The sequence below is a fragment of the Colletotrichum abscissum genome (assembly GCF_030869225.1).
Source record: "Colletotrichum abscissum strain IMI 504890 chromosome Unknown Scaffold_35.1, whole genome shotgun sequence".
Lineage (NCBI taxonomy): Eukaryota > Fungi > Ascomycota > Sordariomycetes > Glomerellales > Glomerellaceae > Colletotrichum > Colletotrichum abscissum.
The window spans coordinates 27,816-49,476 of NW_026850265.1; the positions used below are offsets into that span (position 1 = coordinate 27,816).

A 21,661-nucleotide genomic window follows, 5' to 3' on the forward strand; every position below is an offset into this window, starting at 1 on the left:
GAGTCGAAATGCGACCATAACCCCTGCAGCCCGGGGTGGATCAGGAGCCAGCAAGCGAGCACGCTGTTGTTGCCTGTTGATGAACAACACGCCGCTTCTCGACTGCCAAGAGCTGAGTTTGGGTTAACACGATTGCAATATTTGTGTCTTGGGAGCTGCCGTTCTGCTCTAGAAACTGGTTTGCTTCGAAGTCACCCATCATTCCAGACTCCAAAGAGTCGTTCAAGGCCGCGGGGATGTTTTCACTCACTCTTCTTTACGCCTTTATGGCAGCCATTCCTTTCCTCATCTCAGCCGTTCCTTTAGACTCTAACAATCACGTCGCGCCTATCACTCCTTATTCAATTCCTTCTCTTGAACACCTTCTTACCGGACGAGCCCTTCCGACTGGCACATGCAATGCAGACACTCCATGTGAGAATGCGGCTTGCTGTGGTACCAATGGGCTTTGCGGCTACTCTCCAACAGAGTGTGGCAAGGGCAATTGCACATCAAATTGTGATGCCAAAGCTCAATGTGGACAATACGGCAAAGAAGGCTCTCAGGAATGCCCCTTGAGTGTCTGCTGTTCTGAGTTTGGGTAAGTGATAGAATTGATGAACCTTTACTACCCCATATCAAGCATGCATTCTCTGATCAATAAACCAGGTTCTGTGGTTCTACAAGTGATTTCTGCGGTAAAGGCTGCCAAAAGGATTTCGGCGGTTGTGGAAATGTCACAAGACCATCCTGTTCAGGCAATTCTGTCTCTAAGCGCACAATTGGTTACTATGAGGGATGGTCCAACACTCGCAGTTGCCAAGCAGTTTCGCCGGAGGACCTCAACCTCAACGGATTCTCTCACATCAACTTTGCTTTTGCATTCTTTGACCCACAGACTTTCCAGATTGCTCCCATGGACACCGAGACTGGCAAGCTTTACAGCCGATTCACAGCACTGAAGAAGAACAACGCCGGATTAGAGGCCTGGATCTCTGTTGGTGGATGGTCATTCACCGACCCCGGAGCTACCAGGACAGCCTTCAGCGACATGACGAGCACATCTGGTAACAGGCAGAAGTTCATCTCTGGCCTGATTGACTTCATGGAGCACGTAAGATACCATCAACAGTCCAGTCTGAATAGCGTCATTGGATGGATTGTTTCCTAAGACTGATATCTATGAACTTGCAGTATGGTTTCGACGGTGTTGATCTTGACTGGGAATACCCTCAAGCCGACGACAGAGGCGGCGTCACAGCAGACAAGAAGAACTACGCTCTTCTTACGAAAGAGCTCAGGGCTGCTTTTGGTGCGATTCCTATCTAGTTTAATGACATTTCGGCTCGACTGACCTCTGCCAGGCTCACGCTACGGAATTTCAATGACGCTGCCGACGTCATACTGGTATCTTCAGCACTTTGATCTTGCATCTATTGCAGCAGATGTCGATTGGTTCAACTTCATGGCTTATGACTGTGAGTCTCACTCAATCTCCAACACAACATTACTCAACCTTGGACTAACATAACTTGGAAGTGCACGGAACTTGGGACGCTGCGTCCAAGTTCGTCGGACCTTACCTTGCACCTCATACTAATGTTACTGAGATCGACATGGGCCTCGATCTCCTATGGAGAGCTGGCGTGAAGCCTGCCAAGGTCATACTTGGCCTCGGGTGGTACGGACGCAGCTTCACGCTTTCTGATCCCTCTTGCAATAAGCCCAACGGCGTGTGCCAATTCTCTGGTGGTGCCTTGGCAGGGCAATGTTCGAATGCATCGGGCATCTTGACCCTGCAAGAGATCAATGGTGTCATTGACTACAACGGCGTAAAGCCCGTATGGGACAAGGACGCCATGGTGAAATGGATTACCTGGGATGACAACCAGTGGGTCTCTTACGACGACGACGACACCTTTGAACAGAAGCGCAAGTTTGCCAACTCCCGCTGCTTGGGAGGCACAATGGTAAGTAATACTTATATTCTGCCCAAAGTAATTGCCAAGCTGACTCGGTGATTTAGGTCTGGGCCATGGATCAAAGGGACCAGGGAGAAGACAATGGATTGGCTCCCGCTTCCGGTGTCACCACTGGTCAGCAAGAAGACGCCCAGGAAATGGCTCAAGGACTGGCCGCCGGAGTTTCATGTTACACGACAGATTGCGGAGCGAGCTGCAAGAAGGGCACTAATCCGGTCACCCAGATGAATGGGCAGCCCGGCATGCTCTCAACCAGTGATCGCTGCGACAAGAATAAGTATCGCACGCTCTGTTGCGATGACGGCACGACTATGGGCACTTGCAAGTGGCGCGGCTATCGCGGTTTGGGTCTGTCATGCATGGGTGGCTGTGATGATGAAGAGACCGAGGTCCTCCAGGATACGAACAACCACAGCAAGAATGGCGACCAGACGTGCACTGGTGGTATTCAGAGTTACTGCTGCAAGGGCTTTGAATCAGCTCCAACGAAAGAAGAGCTGGAGGAGGAAGCCAAAGAAAAGGCCGAGGAGTTGGCCGAAGAAGCGGCTGAACAAGCAGCTCTCGACATTGCAGCCAAGGCTTTCTGTCGACTCGCTATTCCTGCTCTCTTAGCACCCTTGGAGTTGATTGAGGCTGCGATCCCGATCATTGGTATGTCCCACGACTTCCATGACTCTTTCATTTCGCCCCTGCATTTCGCATTTTAACCTGACTGATTCTAGGCGAAATTCTGGATATTGCCGAGATCGCCGCGACTCCAGCCCTGATTCAACTTTGTACCGATGGCATTGAGAAAGAAGGCAAAGCGGTATTCAAGGTTTTCGGCAAGGAACACTCCGTTTCGTTCAACAAGCCATCCAAGACAGTGTCACGACCGCCAAAGTCTACTCATGTATGTTTCTTTCACCATCTTTCTTTTGGTTCTCACACGCAGCCAAATGCTAATATTCAACAGTCACCGGCAAAGACCTCTTCGTGTCCTTCAAACGCCAAGCGTGCGGATGATGGGAGACCCTGCAAGAGACAAAAGCGTTACATGACATCTCATCGAACCAGTGAAATTGTCGTCTCGACGAGCAAGCTTCCAGGCAACGGCTACAAGATTCCTTGCAATGGTAATGGGGGCGTCTATCCGGAGGCTTGCAAGAACTACAAGTCCATTGTGGACAACTACCCCCAGTACAAGACCATCACCTGCCCTTACCGCAAGATCGACGACAAGAAACGCCCAATCACAGGAGTCTTCAACCAACAGCGGTCGACAGCCCTCTGGGATCCCGTCATCAATGCGCCTAACGGATGCTCTCCAGACGAATACCCGCCAGCGGTCATGGCACCTGTGAACGATGGGTACAGCTTGCTCACCTCCATGATCAAGGATAGTGATACAGAGGTACGGAGATTGCTCAGTGCAAAGCCGCCCTCGGTAGATGGACAGATGGTGCGCTATCTCGACCTGGTCGATAACCGAGAAGCCGGAAAGATCTTCGACAAGTGCCGTCAGCCGCCTGTGGCCAGTGATATGCATCAGACCACCACCGTCATCAACCCAGATGCCCGAGTGCCCATCGAGTGGCATTTGACAAAGGTGGCACTTTCACGTCTCGTTTGGGAGCTCGACTTTGATGGTCTCCCTGATGACTCTGACGATTATGGTATCGCGGACAATATCTGTGTGCCGACGATCAACGGAGTGAAGCACCCCGGCTACGCTCTCCTCAACGAGGATGAATATTTTGATACGCACGCCGCAGAGGCAGCTCTGAGAGCTACCTGGCCGAATGGTCCGGCACAGAAGCGTTGGGTTGAGCCAGCAGGCTTAGTGGTGGAGGGCGTTAACTCTACCAGGGTGGCAACTCCAGAGGAGCTGCGCGATCACCTTGGCTTCGATGAGTGCACAGATAGTAGTTGCTCACGAGAGATTGAGAAGCTGAAGGATGTCGCTAGAAAGTTCAGGGACAAGGCTGAGAGGGCGGCTAACTCGCCCGCGGAAGCGCCGGCACCTGAGGCAACATCCGTCCATGAACACAGCGTCGTCCAAGCCGTTCCTCCGAGCCAACCTGGACGGTCGTTTGACTCTGATATTCCTATGTATACTGGTATCTGATATGTTTAGATCTTGACTGTAGATTCTAATACAACTTGACAAACTCTGCTGTTCGTACCTCTTCTCGCAACGTGCCTATGCTGCTTGATTGATCCTTACACTAGATTGCTGCCTTCTTCAACCATTCCGCTAGTTGCCTGCGGCCCTCCTCGCCATTGTAGTCTTCTGGCCACCCGTTTTCGACCACAATTTCTCGAAGTGCCTTGTAGAAAAGTTAGTCGGTTTCATCGAAACTAGGTGCGCGGCAGCTTACTTTTGTTTCTTCGGCCCAGTGGCCTTGCGACAGGACACCTGGGTGGTCATAACGGGGAAGGCCAAAGTACTGAAATGTCTTGTACTTGTCGATGATTTCTTCTAGCCACGCTTCCAGTGAAAGAGTGATATCATCGCACAGTGTCTCTCTCCACATCCTAGGGTCGCCCTTTTCATATCTCCCTGCCGGTTCGGGGTAAACAGCGCCCGTGATGATGTACTTGGTCACTGTGCCATCCATCGTGTCCAGTATCCATATGTCACCGTCCCTGTTGACACTCATAGTGAGGGCGATCACCCAAGCTGGAAAGTCTTCAAACGACTGAAGGTCGTGGGACAGAGCATGCAGCCATTTGGGCTTGAACACTCCAACGGTTGGTATCAAAGAAACGGCGGTAAGGTAGTTGATGGGGAACGTTTCCGGAGTGATCCAAAGGGGGTTGCCATCAATGTAGGGTAGATGCTTGATTAAGTCTACCACTCGCTCGTTCAGATGTGTCATTCCCGAGGCCGCGAGCGACTCAGGGGTAATTTCTGGCCAACCCCCCGACGGGGCGCGACGAACTAGAGAGGGGTCGATGTGCGGCAGACTTTGGTAGAAATTCGCAAGAGAGGTGATGATGTTGTCACGGGAATATCGAGGCTGTTGGCCCGGAAGGCGTGGGTCCGGTGGGAGATCTCTGGGGTCCGGAATAGCCTCCATCTTGGCATTCGTCTTGGCATCCGGGTGATGGGTGGTGTAAAAGAGTGATCGGGAGAGAGTGCTTGTTCACTCAAGAAACCCCGCGCATCCTGCAGCTTAGTAAGCCTCCAGGATGATGATCAAAAAGTCTCCCCCTGGCCTCCTGTTTGTGGACATGCTGGCGCTTAGGTAATGTGAGAATACAGCTTCATCCAAGGGTGAACAGTAAATAGTCATTTTCTTTCGACTAACACCTTACCTGCAAAAATATCATGGCCACAAACAAGACGCATACTCGGGATATTTCCCCGGCACGCCATAAATCTGACTCATATCGTCACTGAGCATCTGCGGCCCCTTCAAGAACGAGTCCTTCTCCTTGGGAATCTCCTTGGAAAAGAGATGCCTCTTCAGCGCGACGTTCCATGCAAAACTCGAATGTCCCACGCCTCCAAACTGCGCCGCTCCCAACATGACCAGAAAGTCAATCATTCCTTTCTGGTCCCACGTCAACGCATCTAGCCTCTTGCGGTTCTTCCCCGTCAGCAGGTCCTGCTTCGTCACGACCCGCACCCCGCGCGGCACAGCGTCTTCCTCGAGCATTGCCACCTGTGTCTCATTTCCAGACGCGACGTACATGACTGATAGACCCGCCCGACTCGCCTGGTCAAAGAATGCGTTCGTCTGCTTGCTGTACTCGGACCACTCCCACGTCGGGTCCGCTGGATTCCAGTTGTCTAGAGCATCTTTCTCGGTGCGCAAGTGCGCGCCGAAGAAACGTTTGTTGATGCTGAGGATCGTGGCGCTCGCGAGCTGCCGGACATCCGCGCGGAACTCCAGGATGGTGCCAAAGGTGTTTGCGAAGACCTCGCCGTCGCTGTGGATCGGGTACGTGAGGTACGACCGGCCGAGGTCCACCATCATCGGGCCCTCTGTGAGGCGTCCGGTCGGCGCGGCGTCGGTGGTGTTGTTGATGTCTTCCAGCCACCGGTATAGTTGCGACCGCCACTTTTGCGGGCGCTCGATGCCCGTGCTGGCGATGTGCTCCTCATCGACGAGGGATTCTGGGAAGAGGCCGAGAGACCATGTTCGCGCTGGTCCAAGGGATTCGTAGACCTCGTCGGTGTCGTTGTAGAGGCGCAACTGTGGGCACGAGAGGTGCAGCGAGTCGATGAAGTGTTGCCTGTCGAAGAGGTACTCCATCTCCTGCCGCCGCCCCGTCCGGATGTGAGAGATGTCCGAGTCGTTGCGCTTGAAGATGCGTGGCATGACCAATGAGCCTCCAGCCAGCATCGTGTATCGCACACAGTTCAAGATCGAGTTACGGATGTTTCCAATCCCACCGACATTGTTGTCGCATGTGAACACAACTTGCATCGCCTTCCCTGCATCCCACTCTGTCCTGTCGCAAACCCCCCGGATGACGTCTGAATTGACCGGCTCGAAGTCAAAGATGTCCTGATGGGCCAATCGCGGAATCCATGGCACCATGCTCGAATCCATGCCGACACGATCGAGGCCCAGCTGCTCACGGAATATCCACAAGAATAGGAAAAAGACGCCCACTGCAGCTGCATTGGCGAAGCGGCCGAAGCGGCCGAAGCGCCGTTTCGGGTACCCTCCGATGATGCCCATGATGTGGTTATTGTGTGTAGACTTGCGATTCAAGCGGCCTTTAGAAAGGATCCCCATTGGGAAAGAGAAAAGGCTTTGGGTGAGGTTTTGAGAGATTTCCTCCGAGGGAGTGTTCATCCCTTGTATGCCAGCGCTGCGTTCCAGAGTATCGCCCAAGGGTTGTGGCTCACCCCTTTCATGATTAGAACAGACGCGTTGTTGGTAACTTATCGCGTTTGTCTCAATGAACATATATGGTTAGCTTAGTTGTCGCTGTCGTAGATCCCACCGCCGTCACATCAATAGTTCAGCCCCAAGCGGAAGCTAAATCAGGCCGCTCGGATATTGCGGAATTCGGAGCCGGATAGTCCTTCAATGAATTTCAGATGAGCGAAGCAGCAAAATCATTGCTCTTTATTGAGTTTTGCCGGGAGAACTTCTTTCTGGAATGCCAAGAGCAGACAGGTGTAGTCACCAGCATGTCACCCCTTACAGGAAAACGGTCACATTCATCCCTTACGTCCTACCTCATAGATGCTGCGAGACTAATCGCATCCAATTCGAGATCAATGTTGCAAGGAAACCTGGCCAGGCTAAGCCCAAACATGCGCTTTCAATTCCGAAGGGAGGGGCAGCCAGCATTGTCGTACAAAATGGATCTGTTCATTCTCACTTACACAATGCCTTCAGCTTCACCAACACCAAGACCAGATGACGAAATCGTCGCACACCAGCCTCAGAATGAATCCCTGTCAGCACATGCGAACAATATCCTGTTTACAAGAGAAGCTGGACTCGTCAATCAATCTGGAAACAGTAATTGAGACCTAGAAAACATTCGATGCATGACGTCTCCTGATGCTTGCGGGGGTCAGAGCCAAGTTTCCTAGTTCACTCCAAGTTCGGCCACTTTTGCGCATCATTCCTTCTTGGGCCTCAACTGAACGTTGGGCCTCAAATGAATGCTTGATCGGATTGATTGACAGTGCAGTGATGCCAAGCCCTTTAACCAGTGCCTTCTGGGATGAGCATATAGAGAGTTGCTCTAACCTGCTCGACGAGCTTTTGGGCAATTCAGAGGACAATGGTGAGTGTTTCTATAATCATTCAATGCTGATAAGTCAGTAGTAAGGTACTGAGCATTGATCGGCTGATATGTTTCATGAATTTCTCGGAAGAAAGACGTCGAAGGCGTCGAGAACTGGCTTTCCTCCCATCCATGCGCCGTCAGCCCGTCAGAGAATGTCTTCATCAGCTAAAGACACGATTCGATATACTGTTTGCTTAGTATTTAGCAATATGTCACTCCACTTTCACAAGACGGAAGCCCCTGAAACGAGCTATCGAGCGACTGCCTGCTTCTGTTGACTCGTTTCGGCCTTTAAGATGCCGTGTCAATGGCTGCGTGCTCAGGCCCGGTCACGTTGCAAACGCCGATGCTGACTCGAGAACCGGAGTGGAGACTTAAATGACCCGGAGCTGGTTCACAATCGCAATAAAAGAGTCGGAAGTTGGAAATTCCACCGCGGTGACAGTTACAGCCAGTTCCCTTGTGCGTATGGCACAGCTGCGGTCAAGTGTTCCGATCTGGTGTTCGTCTTGGGCGCTCTCGGCGTGGGAAGCGTCTATGTTGCATTGCTCCTTGCCTGTGTTTCGAAAGTGGCCGTCGCGGAGCCAGTCGACATATTTCGAGTCACAACCGCGCGTGAGTAGCTTTCGGGACGCCCTTTTGGGTTTTGCTTTGTGATATTCTGACAATGAGAATCCCGGCGATGTTGGTGATGTGGTCTTCATGCATGTTGCAGATAGCCCACGTTAGAACTTGGGCCGTCTTAGTGTCATATGCATGCAGCTTTGTTTACTGGGTACCTTTAGTGAGGTAGGATTTCTCTGCGGTCTCGATATAGGTGCGAACACCGCCTATCGGAATCAATTTGATGCCAGTTTCCCGCACTTTTTGTCATCACATCAGATTAGTCAACCGGTGTCAAGAAAGATATAGATGACTTAGTCCAGGAACATCTGCCTCGGTATCCACTCCCGAAACCTAGAAACCATGCGCTACCGCGGGCCTTGCTCGGCACTGTGCCGATGGGCTGAGGATCGTCACCAGGGGACCCCATTCTTTAATGCTTCCAGAATCGAGCTCATGCTTCGTCTGTTGCACTTCAGATCGTTCGAATAGTCAATCTTGCAGGATTGAAGTATACGATCGGACACTATTGCAACACAATTCTGAGTTCTGAGCGATTGAGGGGTCGATGTTCTCTCAAGATAATCGTTTCCTTCGAGGCAGCACCAGAATGACACTGAGTATTCGAAATTCAAGTAATCCCGTCGGCTTTACAAATAGGATGTCATGAGTAAAACGCTCACTCAACCATTGGTCATTCCCTAATCCAACTGCGACTTCCCAGTTCTGGTCCTTGCCAATGGTATTGAGCAGGGATCAACAAGGGTCTATAGTAATAAAGTTCTTAGCATTGAGGCACATGGCGCAGTTTGGATGAACTCCTATCAGTGTTGCAACCTGCTATTTCTCCTACCAAGAGCCATTTAATCTATCTGATTATCGGCATTTCTTTCCTCTGCAGCCCGCCTCGTGTATAAGATCATTCCGATCGACGCCCTCGAAGACATCGCTCTACGCATCTACCACACGGAAAAACAAAACACGTCAAAAGATCGCAACACACAAAAACACAGCACGATGCGTACATCTTCATTACTCGCTCTCGGCGTCAGCGCCCTCGCCTGGACAACAAGTGCCCTCGCCCCGCGTCAAGGCTCCGCGCCGTACTGCCCTCCTCGCCCGGCAACACCAGAACAGCAAAAGGTCATTCTCGGAGAATTCATGCAAGCCTTCTACGAAGAAAGAAACGCAACCAAGGCCCTCCTGAACCACGTCGCCGAGGACTACATCCAGCACAACCCTGGCGCTCTCTCCGGCCGCGCGAACTCTCTTGCCGTCCTCGAGCCTTTCATTTCCCCGAACACGGTCAACTACACAATCATGAACAAGAACTTCCAGGACAACATCGCATTTATTCACTACCGCATGGATCTCGTGGGTGGAGGGCAGCCGTTTGCCGTGGTGGACGTTTTCAGATTCAACGGGACTTGCGTTATGGAACATTGGGACGTGGCGCAGCAACGGACTGCCAACTCAACGAATCCAATCGCTTTGTTTTAGACCATGCGGGAGTTACTACGTTCATGACAGTCGGCATATAGAGAATATCCAACCACCAAAATTGGCTTATGCACTTGCGATGAAGCTCGTTAACTCTCGAATCGCTCGCCCTCGAACGATACTATGCGTTCTAGAGAGGCCAACTGACTGCACCGCCCGCAAACTCGTGACACCTAGTTCGATCTCGTTGAACACTCGCTACCTTGCTTTACCTCTTCCTTCGTTTCAGTCACTATTTAGCAATTATCGCGGGCCATTGATATCAAACAGGTACCAATGCTGCTCGTCACGTACAATACTTTGAGGAACTCGTCCGCCAAGGCGAGGCCCGAGAGCCGAGAGGTGGGGAGAACTGTGAGGGTTTCGATCTCCGTGCCGGCTCGATTGCCGGAAGAGGAAGGTGGGAACGGATAGACAGCAGGAGGATGGGCATGTATACTTGCTCCGAGTCCCAAGCTGCTGCCGGAGTGTACCCCTATTACATGCATACGAGTTTGCGTGATCTCTAACCTCCATGTCTTCCTGAATCAGACATCTAGTGACATGGACAAGTAGTAAGCGTGTGTATGACTCAGATTTTGTTCAACTGGGTATGGTAACATCGAACTAGAAACGCATATCTTCCCATATCACCCAAGAATGCCCACAACGCTTCACAAGTTGACGGAAAGCCCAAAAACAACATGTACGAACATTCATTTCCAGTGAGCTCGTGTTTTGTAAAGCTTTGCGATTTGCCTTTTGGAGGTGTTTCTGCTCCTCCCTGTGAGACCCTAAGCTCCAATGACAGTCGTATTGTTGACGTCGAAACAATTAGTCGTGATGCTACCGGCACAAAGATCGTAGAAATTCCTTTTTGTGAGATCGCAGTTTTTCCTATCGACGAACGAGACAATGTCATACCCGACTGAGTTGGGGTGTTCGCAGACCTCCCGGGCCGTCTGACCCGGTATTCCAGTCAAGACTTGGTTGTCAGGATCCATGTCCGAGCCTTGTCTCTTGCACAAGCGTGTAGAACGAGTTCTCTTCATTCGACACTCCCTTTCCGATTCACCCTGCTGTTTGTATACGTCCTTATTGTACTTGAAGCGATCCAGTGCTTCGATAGAATTTTCATCTGTGCCTTCTAGTTTCGGATTGACGGTGTCCTTGTTGTACTTCAAGACTGGGTAGAAGAATGGGAAAACGCCGTCTGGTATGAGATGCCGCCAATAAGAGTACCGAGGTGTGCTTTTACACAGGTAGTACAACTCGCTATTGTACAATTTCTACTTGTCAGGCGAAGGCAGCATGTCTCTGAGGTGAAAACTCATAGCCCTGGCGTTGAAGTTGGGATGGGAGTGATCTGAGTCCAACCATACACACTTGGTCATGAGGTTATCACACTTGGACTTCCGTTGGCTGTAGTACCATGCTTGGTCGCATTTGTATCAAGTGTCTCCAAAGACCGTCCCACTGAGTCGGCCGTTGGAAACTTGGACCATCGCAATGCATGTTGCGTCGGTATCGTGACTCAACATGACATATTGGGGATCGGATATCTGCCCGTTGTTCTCATTATTCGGTATCTTGACGGCTCGCGCGCTGCTCTGGGCTCTCTTGTCGCCTAGCTTGGTGCGGTATCGTCCTATTCTGTTGCCATTGTCGTCTCAAATGGCAACATCAGGAAAGACGCCGCCAGCATCCTTGAGATCGCCTCCTGCTCCCGTCACCACGGTCACCCAAGTTTCCGCGATGGGTTTCTCGGGAATGGCTTCTTTGATGATAAAGGCTACGGGCATAAAGGCTTCGATATTATTGAGTGTGAATCCAAGGTGGGTGTTCACCCATGTCGTCAGCAGTGGCATGGCAGGCCCAGGGGCCAAGTTTGCAGAATTGGCAGGTTGGTATTGAGTCGTACCAAGAGCTCAGATTTATTGACTGCAATGAGCCAAAATGCTATAGAAGAAGATTAAAGGTTTAATACTCGCAGTTTTGCAGTAAGTGTTCGTCTTGGACATACTCATCGAGTATTAATCTGGTCGATGAGACCTGGAAGTATACGAGGATTGCTCATGCTCAATGGAAAGTCTTCCAATTTACGTCAAAGAGAGTTACGTATCATTGCGGATCCTATGATACGATCTTTCGTTACGCGACGGATTCTGTATTACGTGGTAAGAGAACATTGAAGTGTTGATTGCAGTCGGTTTGCCGGCTACACTAGATAGGGTGTATATAAAACTGGTTGTTAAGAAACTTGCATGTCGATCCGCTTCAATGAACCCCGCATCGTGTGACACTCGAGACACTTTTTGTTGAAGGTAGGGGGCTCTACTCTCCCTTTTATATCACCAGAGCGTGATGTGCCTTTATCTACGTATTTAAGTGTCGTGCTAAGAGACTCGTACACATACTGCTTTGAGTTTGGTGCCTACAATTAGTTCACTCTGATGTGAGAGATCGAACAGGCTTTTGCTAGTGAGTCTGGCTTGTCCCCAAAGCTAATGGCACATTGCGGAGCAAGAGTGAGACAGATTTGCAGAACGAAGGTTAATTAAATTAAATATGTGATAGAAATCCCCCACTCTAGTTGCCATGATCTTTAAATGTACAGTATCAACGAACGTAGTGACTAACAATCCGGACTATGCAAAGTCTACAACCGACACCATGTTCTAGATCAATGAGTGAATAACAGGCGAATCTGTCGGAAACCCCGCTTATTTGGAGCAGAAGGACCAGGAGCTCTCAATGCTCCAGGAGAAGCCAGCGGAGAAAGAAGGAGTGTAAGAAGCAGCAGAAGGATTGTACTGCTGAGTGAAGAGACTGCAGTAGGTACCCTTAGCGATACCGTTTTGCTTGACCATGAAGGCGTTGAAGAAGTTGCACTTCAGAGGGCTGTAGCCGAGGAAGCTGGCCCAGGAGCCGAGGCCGACAGACTTGGAGTTCTGGACGTTCTGGGCAGCGGCGTAGGTAGCGCAGAGGCTGGCATCAAAGGGACCGGGGAAGAACTTCTGTCCCATGCAGGTGCTGGGGTGAGAGTGGACGACACCGCCGCAGCCCTGGGGGTTGGTCCAGCCAGAGGGAGTGGTGGGAGTGGTGGTGTTGGTCTTCTCGTAGCCGTTGGAGCCGGTGATCACGACCTGGAAGCCATCACGAGTCTGGCCAGTGTTGACAGCAGCAGCCTTGTCGACGCCGGAGCCCCAGAGAGTGCACTTGTAGTTGGAGATGGAGGCAGGGTTGGTGCAAGAGCAGCCGGAGGGGTTGATGGAGGGGTCACGCTCGACGTAGATGTTGATACCGGTGCACAGGTTGGTGGCGTCACACTTGGCAGCGCAGGCGGCGACGTCGTAGCTCTTGAGGGTGTAGAGGCCGAGGTAGCTGTTGGCGTTTACAGCAGCGCTCAGGTCCTTGAAGGTGTTGGCGTATCCGGAAGGGTTGGCGGCCGACTGAGCCTCCTTGTGGAACTGAGCGAAAGACTGGAAAGCCTCGACAGTGTCGGGCTGGACCTTAGTACCGTATCCATCGGGCTGGACAGCGCAAGGGTCCTCAGGGTTAATGAAACCGCAGTAAGTGCCGACCTCGAAAGGCTCGGCGCAACCAGAAGCAGTGGTGAACGCGAAGGTGTTGGTCCAGCTGACCGGGGTGCAGGTCGAAGGCGCGGTAGGAGCAGTGGTGATGGTGGCGGCAGTGGCAGTGGTCACGGCCGAAGTTGTGACAGGAGCGGTAGTCTTGGGAGTGGTCACGGCAGCGGGAGTGGTGGAAGTAGTGCAGATCGAAGTAGTCTTGGCGGACGAAGTGGTGGAGGGAGATCCCCAGCAGAAGCCAAAGAAGCAGAAAGTGCGCTTGTCAAGGCCACGAGCCGCGACGGACTGAGTGGCACTGGCAGAAGCGACACCGGTGACAGCGGCGGCGGCGGATGAAGATGCAGCAGCCGCGTCGTAGACGCCAGTCTGGCCAGTGGCCAGGGCAGGAGGTCCAGTCAGGGTGGGTGCAGCGGCACCGATGATGGCATCGAAGTCCATGGGCGCGGTGGTGGTGGGCGCGGCCGACGCGAGAGCCGCGAGGGCGATGATGTTCAAGGAGTAACGCATGTTGATGATACGAGGCTCGCGTTGAGCTGGAAGCAGAAACTTTGAATGAATGTTGTTGAAGGAGATACTCTGGCTCAGAAGAGAATGTGATGCTCAAGGTGAGAAGTGATCGAAGCTGCTGGGATGAAGAGAGAATAACAACATGAACCTAGAGAAGAGTGCTGGTTATATACCGTTGTTGCGGCCATATGTGGCGGCGTATTTTGACATCGCGGGTTTAGACCACATTGAGCTGACATTTCTTCTTTGGAGCGTATTGCGGCACCCGTTGGCCGACTGGCGCCTCGTACAAGCTCTGAGCACCTCCCAGAAGTGTGGTCCATCGTATCCGTAGTTCAGGTTACCAGAGGTCAGAGCTCTTAGTGAACGGTGAGACCGATCTCCGTGCAGTCCAATCCATAGTGTCGGCAACCTGACCGGAGTCGAGAAAGGCCAGTGTAAGTGAGGTCCACATCGTCACTCTCCTGAAGCACCGTCCCGCTTACTGCGTTCGCGATTCGCGAGTAACGGCAGTCTGGGGCAGCGGGTATGTCGATCCCACAAAGAAAGTGGAATGTTTCAAGAGTTGCTCTATTGGGATCTGGAAACTTTTCCTTTGTTGCCCTATCCCTGATTCATTGATCGAACCAACTGTGAAGCGGCTCTAAATGGATGGCTTTGTCCCAATTCGTCCCGAAAACGCCAGAGCGGGTAACTCGGGATCTCCTGTAGCGCTTTGATCCTTGTTCCTGTAAGCTAGACTTAGTCTAGGTTGACCGAGCATGATATGACCCCATTAGCTAGCCGTTAGACAGACGCTGCATCAATTAGCATCTTTCAGGTGAGCTGAGGTTCTATGAGGAGAATGGCCGACTGAGGGCAAAGGTGGGAATCATCAGATCAACCGCGAGAGAGGGTGGAGTCACTTGTGAGTCTCGCCTGCTCTACCTAAACGGTGCAGATACGATTATGCACACATCCACTTCTCGACGATGAGACTCCGTGTAACTCTGACCGGTCAAGGCGAGAAACTACCCTCAAAATCCTAAAACGGCTTTTCGCAGCCGCCTATCTATGCGCGTTACTAAGCTTTAGGGTCATATGTTGGGCTTGCGGCCGCAACGTGAAGGCCCATATTCGTTGTTTGCCCGCGTTGAGTGACAGCAAGTAAACATTGTTTGTGCAGAATCCGAGGTATTGGCATCCGTGCCAAGCATGTCAGCGTGCACGGCGAGCTGGCTGCCGATGGCGCCCAGCGAAGCCAAGAGTCGGGGTCTTCTTGTGGCTTTGATGCTCGACGGGCCGTCGTCGTCCCAGTGATGAACACGCGTCAGCGACCGTGCAACAGAAGCCCTCGGAAATCGGGATGACGACTCGGATTCAATGGTCTGTGGAAGCTGCCACAATAGCAGCTGGTTGCTTTCATCGAGTAAGGTAGCTTGTCCAGCTGTGTTGATGTTGACCGAAGCTAGACCAGATTCATCGTAGTTGCATGGCAAGCCACCACGCTATCTATATTTTTGGCAATTCTGGTCAGGTACCATTGCTAGTTTTTCTCCTTTTTCTTTCGGTGCAGTGTAACAATGAACGTATGGTCCGACCAGGCTTCACCAGATCTTTTGAGAATCAATCTACGCTACCGGTTCCTGCAGTAGTCCAGAGGCAAATGCACATTAACAAGTTCAAGGTTCGGTCTTCTGCATCATTCGTGCTCGATGACCCCACAAGCCCCTTTGTTTTCGCAGACCAAGTCCCTCTATTAGGTAACGCCAAACCTCAATTATGTTTTTTGGTGGCAGCAATGATGATATACTTGACCTATCGGCTCACTAATCATCTGAGCAAGTCTGATGTTGTGGACGGATGACTTCTCTCGATGCCTCCTCTCTAGGTAGGTCGGGGTTGACGATTGATGGTTCTTCTTAGCCTCGGGAACATCACGATGGGCTTCTGTCATTACATCGCGCGAGGCTAGGACTTCGCAGCATGTGCCATTGTCAGGCTATTCTAGTTGTCAAGTTGATTCGACTTGCAGACCCTGGTAGGCTTGAACATTTCGCGGAACTTACCACAACTGTCGCGACTGCACGACACTCCCGGTGGGTTGGTTTTGGCAGTGACAAATTTTGCCAAGCGTACTCACTTTAGTTATTGATAGTCACGTCGGCCCGATAACCTAGCACCAAACCTTGTGTAAAGTTGCAAACTGAAGACAGGAAACCAATGGCAGTGGTTCAAAGAGAAGCCAGGCCCGATTATGAAATCATATGGAGTTGTCATATTTCCAGTGAACACATGCAGAAAGGCTCATGTCTCCTCTCGTTACAAATCGCTTGCTGCGATCACTCTTCCCCTCAACCCACCAAGAGATGAATATTTCAGTACTACGGGAAACCCCCTTTTATGCCCTGAAGCATCTCTCTGCGATCAAGCTAAATTTTCAGTGGCATTTGCTGCTATCACCAGCTCGAGTGTGGAAGAAGTCGAGTGCAGAGTACGTTGGCATATCAGAATATACCTGAGCGACCCAGCGAGCTTATCCGATTAGGTCTGCGTCAACTCCGAAGGTCCTGTAAAGCTGTCATAAGTTCCACGAAATGATTGCTTGAAAAAGGATCAGGAGTTCAAGGGCTACAATGAACGCATTGTTGATGATCCTCAGATTTCAGACTGTGCTGAATGTTATGCGAGTGAGGCGACTTGAATCTTGCATTTATCAACAGATAGGTAATAGGTACATTGGTTCTAATCTTGAATGGCATAATTCTACCTCAGGGCTTATGTGACCGGGGTTCTTTGCGTTGAGCCTGCTGCCTACTGCACAGCTACCCCGCATCTTGACCTTCTTTTTTCCCAACTGCACGCTTTTGAATTCGACTGTTGGATGTACACACTGGATACTACCCTCGCTGAGTTTCTCATACCACTGGAGCACGGAGCTTTTACCACCATGAGCGATCAAGATTCTAAAGAACCCCAATACAACGTATCAATATGTGCGGTGGAACCCAGTGACATCGATGACCTCGTCACGATCCATACTGCCGCGTTCACATCCGACCCGTTTTCGAACTTAATGCTTGTGGGTCGTGAAGAAGGCGCCCACCAAAACCTTATGCGCAAGTCGATCCTTCACTGGCTATCGAACCCCTCTACTACCAAGATCTTCAAAGCAGTCGAGGGGAATGGAAACATCCTCGGCTGGTCGTGTTGGGTTGCGAAGGAACTAGAACGGAAGAACCTGGAGGAGAACAAGTCCTCTGAGGCACCCTCTGATCCAAACCATCGCAAGGAGAAAGCACGCCCTGCCGATGATGCTCCTCGAGACCCTGCGCGAGTGTTGGGTGGAATCATGCACAAAGAGATGACTTCATGGGAATCTCAACACATGGGAGGGAGCAAGTACATGGTTCTGCAAGCCTTGGCGACGCATCCCGAGTTCCAAGGTCGGGGCATCGGGACCAGGCTGGTCCAGCATGGACTTGAGGAAGTCGACTCACAGAATCTTGCATGCTGGATTCATGCCTCGCCCTCAAGTTACAAACTTTACGAAAAGGCTGGATTCCAAGAGGTTGAGAAGAGTGACTATGATCTTGCTCAGTGGGCACCAGTAGGGACAGGCGGCGAACTTGGCTGGGGGACATATACGTTTCGTTATATGCTTCGCTCTGTAAGAATATAATTTCTGCCGAACGTATTTCCATGACAATGGAAGCATGTTCGTAAGCTGAATGTATCATGTTGTGTGTGATATTGGACCTGAAAATGACACACCAGCTGCGGCAAAACAAACAAACACCTCAACTCTGGTGCTGTTGCTCCAAAGACGCGAGGATGAGCTCAAGTAGTCCTCTGCTATTGTTGATAGTCAAGTCTGAAGGACGCAGACAACTCAGTTATACTGCATAAAGCCATTCAGCTACCTCAGTGCGTGCTATCAATTCTACCCAAAATGCTAATTATCCTATCAATTGCGAATGGCGTGTGCACAATAACTTCCAACCAAATTTTCTTCAAATTCCTTCCATTACGGAACTTAATATAACAGTATAGCAGGAACAGGCTCGAAGCAACGTTTTATTCTTCCGTACTCTAAATTTATACAAATCATTTTACTGACGATATTCTGTAGTTGATGAGATAGGGCTCAGCCGTTGAGACGTGTAAAACTGCCCGCCCCTTATCAATCTTGAACCCACTGATCTACCATGTGAAAACTACCATGACGAATGTTTTGTAAAGTTGAAATCCTCGGGAGCTTGGTTCCGATGAAAGTTGAAACTGAACTTAACGTTGAGTAAGTACATTGGAACTTGAATAGCTCGTCAGAAAAGTTCATGCCAGAATGTTCGATAGACACCAAAATGCTTGTACTAAGTAATACCAGAACTTGGCTACACCCATGTAGATATTTAACTTCCTCGCTACCTCCTCATCCTAACATCCAATTCTCCGTCAGGTACAATGTTGTGGAACCTCTGGCCTGTTCAAATTACCGCCTTCATCCTTGTCAGATATCGTAGTAGAGAGTATACCCTTCTAACGCGTGTACTACTATCATAATAGTCACTAGCGCTTACACTTGGCCGCCTAAAGTAACGCACTTAGCCACCTGTTATTTACTTGACGAGACCCGCGTCATTGATGTGACCAGAACGGGATCTTCAACTTCATGCACTTTCGCTCATTTCTTTTCTCCGGAATTTCATGATGGGGGACATGCTGGCTTGGTACATTGTCATTTTCCTAGGATCGGCTATTCTGACAACTGGCTCCTTATACAACTCCGAATTCATCACCAACCCGAGCACATCGTTCCTCGTTCACCTCACCACGAGCATCGTCCTCTACTTCACCTCCCTCATCGGCCTTGCTCTCACCGCCATCGAAGACTGGAGACTCCAAGCGCGCCTCGCACGGAAGAAGGGACGTGGCCTCGAGCCCTTTCGATTCTTCCCCAAAGAGCATGCAGTCTTCGTGACGCGGGCGACGGGCCTGGCAGCGGGCGCCTACGTCATGGCGCTCCCGCTGCTCATGCCGACTGACGACGTGATTGCCCAGGTCTGCCTGCGCATACCGACGTTTTTCTACGCGTGCAAGTGCTGGGACTTGACAATCGCGCGAGCGAGGAAGCCGCCTGTCCCACGGGATGGGAAAGAGGAAGTGGTCTACGGGCTGACGAGCTGGAGGCCTGTTGCTTCGTATGTCTGGCGGCTTGGGTCGGAGACTAGGTATGCGTCTTTCAATATCGCCGTGGATGAATCGAAGCGAAAGAGCATCCCAAAAAGCGCGGCCTGGACCTACGGTCCGCTGCTCGTGGTCCCTCTGACATATCTATTCCCCGTTACGGAACTAAAGGTCATGTGTGGCCTGCTTGCTATTCAGTATGGACTAGAGGGCATTCACTTCATCTTCCATCCCCACTGCCCCAACAAGCTCTTCTTCCAGCCGTGGGCAGCAGATAGCTTCTCTAGCTTCTGGGCCATTCATTGGCACCATGGGGCACAGCCATTCCTTCAACACCTAGGGTACGTTCCCGCCAGAGCCCTCTTCACACGTCTGTTTGGGAAAGATGCCGGCAAGGCTGCCGGTGTCCTCGCGGCTTTTGGTCTCAGCGGAGTTTGGCATGCCTGGTGCGGGGTCGTCTTGACGCTGGACGAGTATGCGTGGGTACAGGCTGTGGGCCTGTGGACTGTGTTCATGGTGCAAGGCGTTGGTTGCCTGATCGAGCGCTGGCTTCTCCAGAATGAGAGCTGGAGGACAGGACGGAGGAGACAGATGTTGACGGCCCTGTGTTGGATGGCTTCAGTGGAGTCGGCGGCGTTTTGGTTGAGGTACGGAGAGGCACGGGCGAAGAGACCTCAGGGCTGGACTACGTTCTGAGATATGGGGTCAAGGGTCAAGGGTCAGGGGCGATAAACCAATAGAGAGCATCCGTAGAGGCGGGTAAGGGCATGAACTGTTGTCAAGAGCGTCATGTTTCAGCAGCTTTACCCCAAGGCATCGAGAGGTCTGGCCCGAAGAATATGATAGAACCTAGATCATTAAAGGAAATCTTCTGTGACTTCAATGTCTGCTAAGCGACACTAGAACCTGTCCTCGGGGCGGTACGTGTTCCTGGTAACTGGTTGTTCAATGATACTCTGATTCAACCTGCATCCTTTACCCACTGCGGATGTCAATGCTACAGACTTGGGATGGAGCGCATATTCAAACGGATCTTTTCGATCCTTCCCGGGTCCCTAGTTCAGTAAACTTGTCGAAAGGGTGGTCTCGCCAACGCTTTGCTGGATTTCAGCTGTCGAAGTCTTCTCAATGCATCTATGATTGGCTCGGCTCCTGCCAAGAACATTCAGACGGGAGATCAGCGCAGGCATAGCTCAGCGCATGGCATCACTGGCCTCGTCCCATCATATTCCGGCGTGCTTCTCTTGCCGATCTCACGCTTGAATCTAAACGTTTGCATTGCTCTCTGCGATTGCCAATTTGTCACTAGGCAGCAAGAATTCTTAATGATGCTGCTCAATGGTGAGACATGGGAACAGTAGCGGCTAAGTAGTCTAGTGATCAAAGTTGCGATGTGAGGTTATTGGATAGCTTAACGGACGCGGGGTAAAGAGCCCCTCGGCATTCGCCCCATGGCGCCGGGACGTGGGCATGGGGATCAGTCTAAGTGATCCTTCTCCACTACTAGAAACCATCCATCAATCCTACTGAGAAAGCCGTTGACGCAAGGAAGGTCAATAGCTTCATGATCTGTCACTCCAAGTCGCAAAAAACTGATCGTTCGTTGGCTCGCTTGGAACCGTTACGCTTCTCCAGGAAGCGCTTATTAACAAGCCTCTTTCGTGCGTCAAGGACACGCTGGAAACACCGAGGGGTTCCTTGGTTCGTGAAATAAACGCTCCAACTTTCAGATGCTTCCAGGTTAGACACGTCAGGTAGCGTGAGCTAAACATACAAGGGAGGGAGCTCACGTGAACCTAACCCCTGCCCAGAATACGGGCCGACGGCGGGGTAAAATGGTTCGTCTTGTCTTTTTCCACCCCTGTCTCCGAGTCTGGGGTCGCATCTGGGGTTCTGGGGTTTGTCCGCGCGGCCTTTCTTCTTTCCCCAAAGCCAAGACTTGACGAGTTTCTGGGGCACATTGGCCTACTCACTTGGCAACAACTTGGCATGAACTTGGCAACATGATGGGGAGACCAGGGCCATGGATGACATCTGGACCTTCAAAACGACTACCGCGAAGATGAATGGCAGTTGAGGGCTTGGTACCTGATGCCGAGGCGCGTGTGGAGGACGCGGAGCGGGACGCAACAGCCAAGCAAAAGCCAAGATCAGAGACTAAAGCAGGTCGAACGTTCCGGGGAGGTTGTTGATGTCCCGCAACTAAGGTGACTGGGCAAATGCTTACCTTTACTAGCTCCGATTATACCACGATTCCATCAAGCCCCCTCCCCTGACGTATACCGCGCAGGACGTGGGAGAAGAGATGTCGCTCTGACCTTTACCGGACAGCCGCACCATATGCCTCTCCATCGGTCCATCGCTTCATTTCTAGACTTACCACTCTCCAGTGCCGGCCATCCGCACTATTCCCCCGCACTCTAGAACCAATCTGGCCACCCTCCCCGCTGCCCGCCAGCACCAGAGTCTTCATCGGAGAAACGACCCAAACGCATGCCATCGAATCCCACTACGACTCGAAGCGCACGTATAACACCAGTTCGGAAGGTCGTAATAGCGCGGCATTTGACATGCGCTCTCTGCTCATTGGAGGGAATTCTTGACGCTTGG

The 21,661-nt window shown here is 51.4% G+C and overlaps 6 protein-coding genes across 6 annotated transcripts; 4 read left to right on the forward strand and 2 right to left on the reverse strand.

The window, feature by feature from the left end:
* Positions 1–649: 649 nt before the first annotated feature.
* Positions 650–4,068, forward strand: CABS01_11975 (glycosyl hydrolase family 18; the record flags this gene model as incomplete). Its single annotated transcript, XM_060545329.1, has 7 exons — positions 650–1,093; positions 1,174–1,291; positions 1,344–1,457; positions 1,519–1,949; positions 2,006–2,612; positions 2,684–2,853; positions 2,917–4,068. Coding segments are annotated over 7 exons (3,036 nt in total), but the record flags the coding sequence as incomplete, so codon positions are not given.
* Positions 4,069–4,168: 100 nt separating this feature from the next.
* CABS01_11976 (uncharacterized protein) lies at positions 4,169–6,868 on the reverse strand (the record flags this gene model as incomplete). The annotated part of the gene is made up of 3 exons (XM_060545330.1): positions 4,169–4,270; positions 4,322–5,084; positions 5,298–6,868. The coding sequence occupies 3 exons, from the start codon at positions 6,866–6,868 to the stop codon at positions 4,169–4,171; spliced, it is 2,436 nt and encodes an 811-aa protein (XP_060396846.1).
* A 2,458-nt stretch (positions 6,869–9,326) lies between these two features.
* Positions 9,327–9,809, forward strand: CABS01_11977 (uncharacterized protein; the record flags this gene model as incomplete). Its single annotated transcript, XM_060545331.1, has 1 exon — positions 9,327–9,809. One exon carries the CDS (start codon positions 9,327–9,329, stop codon positions 9,807–9,809), a length of 483 nt encoding a protein of 160 aa, XP_060396847.1.
* Positions 9,810–12,511: 2,702 nt separating this feature from the next.
* CABS01_11978 (uncharacterized protein) lies at positions 12,512–13,885 on the reverse strand (the record flags this gene model as incomplete). The annotated part of the gene is made up of 1 exon (XM_060545332.1): positions 12,512–13,885. The coding sequence occupies one exon, from the start codon at positions 13,883–13,885 to the stop codon at positions 12,512–12,514; it is 1,374 nt and encodes a 457-aa protein (XP_060396848.1).
* Positions 13,886–16,814: 2,929 nt separating this feature from the next.
* On the forward strand, positions 16,815–17,546 carry CABS01_11979 (acetyltransferase; the record flags this gene model as incomplete). The annotated part of the gene is made up of 1 exon (XM_060545333.1): positions 16,815–17,546. One exon carries the CDS (start codon positions 16,815–16,817, stop codon positions 17,544–17,546), a length of 732 nt encoding a protein of 243 aa, XP_060396849.1.
* A 1,025-nt stretch (positions 17,547–18,571) lies between these two features.
* Positions 18,572–19,747, forward strand: CABS01_11980 (uncharacterized protein; the record flags this gene model as incomplete). The annotated part of the gene is made up of 1 exon (XM_060545334.1): positions 18,572–19,747. The coding sequence occupies one exon, from the start codon at positions 18,572–18,574 to the stop codon at positions 19,745–19,747; it is 1,176 nt and encodes a 391-aa protein (XP_060396850.1).
* Positions 19,748–21,661: the final 1,914 nt, after the last annotated feature.